Source organism: Choloepus didactylus, chromosome 16 (genome assembly GCF_015220235.1).
Source record: "Choloepus didactylus isolate mChoDid1 chromosome 16, mChoDid1.pri, whole genome shotgun sequence".
Lineage (NCBI taxonomy): Eukaryota > Metazoa > Chordata > Mammalia > Pilosa > Megalonychidae > Choloepus > Choloepus didactylus.
This window is the reverse complement of record NC_051322.1, coordinates 36422203-36431047: the sequence shown is the minus strand read 5'-3', so window position 1 is coordinate 36431047 and position 8845 is coordinate 36422203. Positions and strand designations below refer to the sequence as shown.

General features: G+C 40.3%; 1 protein-coding gene across 1 annotated transcript; it reads left to right on the top strand.

The window, feature by feature from the left end:
- Positions 1-408: 408 nt before the first annotated feature.
- On the top strand, positions 409-1419 carry LOC119511267 (speedy protein C-like). Its single transcript, XM_037805769.1, has one exon. The coding sequence runs from the start codon at positions 409-411 to the stop codon at positions 1234-1236; it is 828 nt and encodes a 275-aa protein (XP_037661697.1). The 3' UTR covers positions 1237-1419.
- The last annotated feature ends 7426 nt before the right edge of the window (positions 1420-8845 follow it).

The window sequence follows — 8845 nt, the reverse complement described above, 5'->3', positions numbered from 1 at the left end:
ATTCTCTGATTCTTTGCATATTCACAACTAACCTTTTTTCATCTAATAGGTGAATGATAACTTGGCTGGGAATTGGATTGCAAGTTCAGAGTTCTTTCAACTCAATAGACCAAAGATGATTTTTCCACAACCTTCTAACTCAAATGTCTATACAGTTGGCAAACTATTTCCGTATAGAGCCAGAAAAAAAAAGAATTTGGGCTTTGGAGTCCATTAGGGTCTCTTTTGCTACTACTCAGCTCTGTAGTTGTAGTGCAAAAGCAGTCATAGACAATATGTAAATAAATAGGTGTGCTGTGTGCCAGTAAATCTTTGTTGCAAAAATAGGCAGTGGGGTTATGCTGTGCGTAATTGCCGAGCTCAGGCCACCCTGCCCCACCCCACCCCGCCTCACCCCACCCCTAGGAGATGAGTGGCACCCCATATCCTGCCACTGTCCCTGTGGTGGCCACGCAGGTGAAGCTGGGGGGCTGGAGCCGTCGAGGTGGGGGCCGTGGGTTTCTCCCTTCCCTCCAGCACCAGGAGCTCTGGGCCTTCCTCAACCTTCTGGAGGACAGTTTTCTCCAGGAATTCCTCTCCAAAGACCCCTGTTTCCAGATTTCAGATAAGTATCTCCTGGCCATGGTGCTGGTTTACTTCCGGCGCGCCAACATGCAGCTCAGCGAATACACCCACAGCAACCTGTTCTTGGCACTGTACCTTGCAAATGACATGGAGGAGGACCTGGAGGACCCCAAATGTGAGATTTTCCCGTGGGCTCTGGGCAAAGGTTGGCGTCCTCGGGTCTCAGACTTCCTGCACCAGAGGGACAAGCTGTGGGCGCGGATGGACTTCCGGGCCGTCGTGAGCCGCCAGTCCTGCGAGGAGGTCATGGCGAAGGAGCCGTCCCACTGGGCCTGGACTCGGGAGCGGCGCCCCCACCATGGTGGGGCACAGAGGGGCTGCCCAGAGGGTCCGGTCTCCCTCCCCCGGGGCCCCGGCCTCTCGCCACCCCCCTGTTCCCTCTGTGGCCTGCCCCCGTGCCGCCACCGGCTCTGCCGCCACTTGCCTGTGTCATTCAAGTGCCCTTCCCGGACCCCTGAGTGTCGTGGCTCTCCCTCCCGAGTCTGTCTCTCGGTGGTTGAAGACCCCTGGGGTGGGGGCTTCCTCATTGTCCTGCCCTCACAGCTGCAACTGGAGCCAGGCATCTACACCCTCCACGTCCTCCGGGAGCCTCCGCTGTGCCCTGGGCCCTAGCACTCGGCGGGGTGAAGAGCCGCCGGCCTGCTGGCCCCTGCACCCAACGCTCCACTGGCTGTGCCCCGCCCCCCGTGGCCTCCTCTCTTGTTGGCTTCAGGCTGGCAGTGCCACCCACGCCCCCTGCCCCTTCCTCCCAACCTGCAACTTGTACCCACGCTGGCCCTGGCCCCCTCCAATAAACTCGTGTCACAGGACACCAAAAAAAAAAAAAAAAAAAAAAAAAAAAAAAAAAAAAATAGGCAGTGGGTAGGATTTGGCCCAGAAGCCATTGTTAGGAAGTCAATTTTAACTTCTATTCCAATGACAGTTTGATTGTCTTATCTTTGTAGTTGCTTATTCTTTAAAAAAAAGTTTTTGTAAAATTTCATCATCTTTTGATTTAGAATACTAGATGTGTGTCTTTTTCTTTATTCTTGCTTTGAAATTAAGTGATATTTTAAACTGCACACTCAGATTTTTCTTCAATTTGGGTAAGTTATTTTCTATTATATGAATAAATTTTTGTTCCTCAAATGTTGTAACAAACTGAAAACAGATTAAAATCAAAAGGAGCTTAGTATTTGAAAGTAGGTTCCACACAACAACAGTTTAAATATTCAGTGCAGTTTATTTGCTTGCTTAAATGCAGCTTCTAACATGTCTAATGCACAGTAACCAGGTCAGGGCACACAATACATTTAAAGGTGGAGGATATCAAAGTCTTTAAAAAATCCATTGGCTATAGAGCTGCTGGACTGCAGATGAAAACCTTTGAACGTGAGAACATGGGAGGCACATCCGACAGGCTGTCAGTGGAGCATCTAAAGCCATCAGTTATGGGAGGCTCTGGTCTGACAGTGGGATTTCAGGAAGAAAGTCAGCAAATATCACACAAGGGCTTCCAGGTAGGAGGCATACTGGGGTCTAATGCCTCAACCTGATGCTCACTTAGGCAGAAACTTCACTGGGTTTTTATAAGAAGTGCAGTCTAGACTGGCACTAAGCCAGTCCATATCATTTCTTCACACAAGTGTCTGGTTACTGCTTACTACAAAAACATGATTTTTTACACCCTATTTGAGGTCAACATGCTAATATTTAGGTGCTTTTCTCAATTTGTTTGCATTCTATTTTTTAATGCAATTTTGTTGAGATATATTTACACACCATATAATCCATCCATAGTATACAATCAGTGGCTCACAGTATCATCATATAGTTATGCATTCATTGCCACAGTCAACTTTAGAACATTTTCATTACTCCAAAATGAAAGAAAAAAATAAAAATAAATTAAAAAAACACCCAAACCACCCCATTCCCCTTATCCCTCCCTATTATTTATATATTTTGTGTCATCATTTTATTTCTCATTGCCCAGACACTGGGTAAAGGGAGTGTCAGTCAAAAAGTTTTCACAATTACTTGGTCACATGATAAAAGCTATATAGTTATACATTTATCATCAAGAATCAAGTCTACTGGATTACAGTCCAACAGATTGAGGTATTTCCTTCTAGCTATTCTAATACACTAGAAACTAAAAAGGAATATCTATATAATGTGTAAAATTAACCTCCAGAATGACCTCTTGACTCTACTTGAAATCTCTGTCACTGAAACTTTATTTTGTTTCATTTCTTTTCCCCCTTTTTGTCCAAGAAGGCTTTTTTAATCCCATAATGCCAGGGCCAGGCTCATCCCCAGGAGTCATGTCCCACATTGTCAAGGAGATTTACACCCTTCGGAGTCATGTCCCATGTAGGGGGGGAGGGTAGTGAGTTTATTTGTGGAGCTGGCTGAGAGAAAGAGGCCTCATCTGAGCCACCAAAGAGGTTCTCTGGGGGTGACTTTTACACATAATTATAAGTAGGCTTATCTTCTTCCTTCACAGGAATAAGTTTCATAAGGGCAAGCCTCAAGTTCAAGGGTTTGACTTATTAAATTGGGAGTCCCTAATGCTTGCAAGAATATCAGAAATTCCCCAGGTGAGGAAATTTAATATTTCCATGTTTTCCCTCAGTCCCTCAAGGGGACTTTGCAAATACTTTTTCATTTTCTGCCCAAAATACTCTGGGAGTTTGCATTCTGTTTTGTGGTCAAAACATGTTAACAACTTTTCGGGATTCAAGATCATGAATATCATTTCAATACACAACATTTTACCTCCCCTTTTTTATTTTGTTCTTTTGGAAGACATTTTATTTGCATTTTAAGGCTTCTAAATATCTGCCCACACATATCTTTTCTTTCTCCTTATGTTTCCTACCATTTTGTATTTCTTATGCCTTTCATCCACTTGATCCTCTAAGTCATACATTGGTGTCTCATGTCATTTAGCTCCAGCCAATGTAATGCTGCATAATAAACAAAATCAATCGCAAAGCCGTAGTGTTGTGCCATAGAGACACACATATACAAACATTTATTTAGATCGCAAGTCGACAAGTCAGCAATTTAGGCTGGGTTCCACTGGATAGTTCCTCTGGTCTCTTCTGTGTTCTCACATACGTCTGGTGGTCAGCTCTGAGTTGACTTCCTAGGATGGTCTTGGCTGGAATGCTTAGGGTGACTCAGCTCTGCCCCACATGACTCATGTTCTAGCAGGGCATGTTCTCTAAGTGAAGGCAGAGGAGCGAGAGATTAAGTGAGAAATCCAGGCTTCTTGAGACCTCAGCTCAGAACTGGCAGACCATCGTTTCTGCCTCATTCATCTGGCCAATGCAAGTCATACGTCCCACCTAGATTCTAGGGACAAGTAAATGGGCTCACTTTCTTTACTGAGAGGAATAAAATCACATGGTAAAGGTCATGAATACAGGGAAGAAAGGAGAACTGGTGCCATTGATATGATCAGTCAACCACAGTTCTCAACATTGACGATTCTTTGATTCGATGTATGTACTGAATGATTTTTCTGTATACTGTACTCCACCCCCCAACTTTCTTGGAAGTCTTGTTGTTTAATTTTTAAATTTATTCTCCATTCATGCTTATTTTTATTGTTTGATGTTCAAGAAATGACCACTTCTTTCAGCAGTTTTATTTGTGGCTGTCTGTTCTGGGTACTGTGATTGTTCTTTTCTGCAGTTGATAGTTCCTTTATTATTATTATTATTATTTAAATTCAGTTGTTGGGGAAAAAAATCCCATGAGTTGTAGAAGGAGGTGCAGTAATCTAGGTCACCCTTAAGTGGTGATTTGCCAGATTGCAATGTGCTGTTTCCCTACTAGGACACCCAATATTGTGCATCTTCTTGGAGTCAATAGTTTTCCATTGCCTTAACTCTTTCCAGAAATCAGGAGTCTTTACTCTAGATTCTCATTTCTGGCAAAGCCTGAAAAGGGCTTCCTTATAGACCCAGCCAACGTCCAGCAATCACCTGGGCACATGAGGTAGTTGACAGTTTTATTATTGTTGGTAAGGGAAAGCAGCAGAGATGAGTATTCTGGCCAGACTTCCAGGATTCCTGAGTCATAGTGTTTAATCACTAAATAATACTGCCTATTTATAACATGTATCAGTGTACTACGATCTGGAGGAGAGAACCCAACCAGATGTACCAGGAAGTGCCCAGTCACTAGAAACCCATGACCTTGGGAGGACCCACCCATGGGTTATTCCCGCTCTTAACTCATAATGAGAAGAGCCATTAGGAACCTCTACCATTTAAGGGCGGGGATAAAGTATGGATGGCTTCATTAGTAGATGTTCAGACCTAATACACCAGCCAGATATTGTTTTATAAAATAATAATACAGTTGTTTCATCATATTTTACCTGGAAGACTTTTATTTTAACAATATGCCATATGTGCAATATTGCACATATCAGTACTTCTCAGCTACATTCCCTTGCGGTCTCTCCAATAGATGAATGCCTTTTAAGACTGATTTCCAAATTACAAAGGCATCGCTAGCAGGTAGGTAGTTCTTTGTGTAGGAGACAACATGGTAATCTTGACTGCAGGTTCTTTTGTTCATTCACCATAATGGCTACTATCATGTCCATTGCTGTCCATTGTTTGATTCATCATTTCTCTGAGTCTGTCTGTTTTCTACTGATCCCTCCACTATTGGCAAAGACAATCTCACATGCATCCATCACCTCTAAACCTTACACCAAGAATTGAGAAAGAGAATTTTGAAGTCCTATAAGGGCGTTTTGTATGCTGTGATGCTTTGGAGGCTTTATGGACCACAAAAGATCTTGTTCTTAAAGCTAATCCATTCCTGTGAGTGTAAATCTATTGTGGTTGAGAACTTTGATTAGGTTATTTCAGTTGAGCTATGCCCCAGGTGGGTTTTAATCCTCATACTGTAGTCCTTTATAAGAGGAAGAAAAACAGAGCAAGATACAGAAAGAAAGCCAGAGAAGCTGAAAGACAAAGTCACAGAAACAGAGAGGAAACCACTGAAACCAGAAGCTGGAAGCAATGAAACCCAGAAGAGAAGGGCAAGACCAGCAGATGCCGCCATGTGCCTTGCCATGTGACAGAGGAGCCCAGGATCGCTGGCAGCCTGTCTTCAGGAAGAATCTATCATCTTGAAAATGCCTTGATTTGGACATTTTCAAGCCTCAGAACTGTATGCTTGTAAACTAATAAATTCCCTTTGTTAAAAGCCAGCCCATTTCTGGTATATTGCAGTTCAGTAGTGTTTTAGTTTGCTAATGCTGCTGGAATGCAAAACCCCAGAGATGGATTAGCTTTTATAAAAGGGGGTTTATTAGGTTACAGAGTTACAGTTTTAAGGCCATAAAGTGTCCAAGGTAATGCATCAGCAATCGGGTACCTTCACTGGAGGATGGCCAATGGTGTCCGGAAAACCTCTGTTAGCTGGGAAGGCACAAGGCTGGCATCTGCTCCAAAGCTCTGGTTTCAAAATGGCTTTCTGCCAGGACGTTCCTCTCTAGGCTGCAGTTCCTCAAAAATGTCACTCTTAGTTGCACTTGGGATATTTGTCCTCTCTTAGCTTCTCTGGAGCAAGAGTCTGCTTTCAATGGCCGTCTTCAAACTGTCTCTCATCTGCAGCTCCTGTGCTTTCTTCAAAGTGTCCCTCTTGGCTGTAGCTCCTCTTCAAATTGTCACTCACAGCTGCACTGAATTCCTTCTGTTTGTCAGCTCATTTATATGGCTCCAGTAATTTAATTCAGACTCACCCTGAATGGGTGGGCCAACACCTCCATGGAAATTATCCAATCAGAGTCATCACCCACAGTTGGGCGGGGCACAACTCCAGGGAAACACTCAAAGAATTACAATCTAATCAACACTGATACATCTGGCCACACAGGATTACATCAAAGAATATGGCTTTTTCTGGGGGACATAATACATTCAAACTGGCACAAGTAGCTTTAACAAACTAAAACATATTCTCACTACATTAAAGTAAATTTTAATATTTGACTCGGGATAAGTGCAGGTCAGAGGTATGATCATGATATCTGCTACCCTCTTATGCAGAACCAAAATGTTCTGTCATTGCAATTACCACCAGCTTAGTTTCCACCCCAGATTTTAATTATTAGGAGAGGGGGAAGTGTGTGCCTGGGGTGGTAGGGTAGAGACAGGGGGAGATAATTGTGTCTTATCAACATTTAATGATACACCACACAAAATTGGATAAGTTTCGTCTTTCAACCTGTTTTAAACTCCTAAATATGCTTCCTGATTATTTTTTTTTTAATTTAATTTTTTTTTTTTTGCCTCCTTCTCTATCAATCCTTGATGCTTATGGTCTTGGCATGCACCTTAGACTTCAATTTTCATATTAGTATTTAGTTAAATGTGGATTGTCTTTCATTGAATGGGCTACTAATACAGCCTTTTTCTGCTTCCACTTTGTTTCTTTGTGAGTTAGGGTGTGGTGACACGGCTTTGTTTTCCATTTCATCTGATCTCAACCCAAGCTCTGTCTCTGACTTGCCACCTCTGTGTAGTCACAAGTCATCCCAAATGATATTATTCTGTTATATGACACAGACTAGATCATCAAACATTCCCCATAAGTTAGAAATCTTTGTACCTTCCACAGTATCTACAAAAAGCTCTGTGAATACTAGGAATTCTTTAAATACTTAAGAATTAATTCTATTCTTCATGCTTTTATAGAGAGAATATATATATATATATGCATATATATGTGTGTATATATATATGTATATATATATTTAATATTATCCACTGTTTACAATCATATATTTGCATATATGCACAAAACACGTATTAACATTTGATTTACTCATCATAAAAATAAAATACCCTCAAACTTAAAATTTGAAGTATTTTCCAACTTCTTTTTTGTTCTGTTTTGATTTCTTCTTTCTTCTTTGATTTAAGGGGAAAAAATGAAAAGTATTTTTAATAATTGGTTTGAGTGTTATTTTAATTATTAATATTAGTAAACTATGAGCTATAATTGGGAAATTTATTTAGTATTATGGTTTTGGCATGTGGACACATTTAAACAACTTTCATGAGTCCTTGAAAATAATGTGTATTCCCTATTGGTAAGATACATATTTTGAACTGCAGCTATTATATGAAGCTATTTGAATAATCTGTGTATTATTTATTCTTGCCAAATTATTCTGCCAAAAACTAAGAATGACATTTTAAACTTACTAAATTTACTTTAATATTTTATCATTTTAAATATTAGCTAGAAATGAAAATATAGAAATGAATATAGGTCTGTTAAAACATAATTTTCAAAAAAAGATAAAACAATAACTTTCATACATATATAAAAATGAACATGTGCCAAAGAATTTATTTTTCTCATATCATGTGGGGGAACCAGGCAGATTTATAATTGGGTTGACAAAAGTCAAAACAGCACAAATTTATATGGAGTAAAGGAATGTTGAAATGAATTGGAAATGGAGAGAAATTCTTTTTTCCCCAATGTCATGAAGTCAATTAAAATCATGACTAGATAGAACAGCATTTACCTATCTATCAGTAACCTATAATTTATGAAGAGTTGTGAAAACAGCTAAACACCAATGAACAGGCTAGAATATGATAACATAAAAGGTCATTTTACAGATGATGCATAGTTTTCCATTGGAACACAAATTTATTCTCCACAATCTTCTCCTATTTGATCAAAAGGAATTTTTTTTTTTAATTTTTGTGGTTCCTTTTTATTTTTCACTCATTGTGTCCTTATGCTTGCTTTTTTTTTTTTTTTTATTAAATCCAGTTTTATTGAAATACATTCACACACCATACAATCATCCACGGTATACAATCCACTGTCCACAGTATGATAACATAGTTATGCGTTCATCACCACAATCTATCTCTGAACATTTTCCTTACATCAGAAAGAACCAGAACAAGAATAAAAAGTAAAAGTGAAAAAAGAACACCCAAATCATCCCCCCATCCCACCCCATTTGTCCTTTAGTTTTTTTTTTTTTTAATTAATAACAAATTTTATTTTGAAATAAGTTCAAACTTACAGGAACAGTTGTAAAAACAGTACAAACCCCCTACATAGAATTCCACCATACCCTGACCCTCCTCCCCCGATACCCTGATCCATCACCTTTAAGATCCTGTCACACCACTCTTTCTTTCCCTCCCTCTCTCCCTCCCTAACACCCATCATCTAT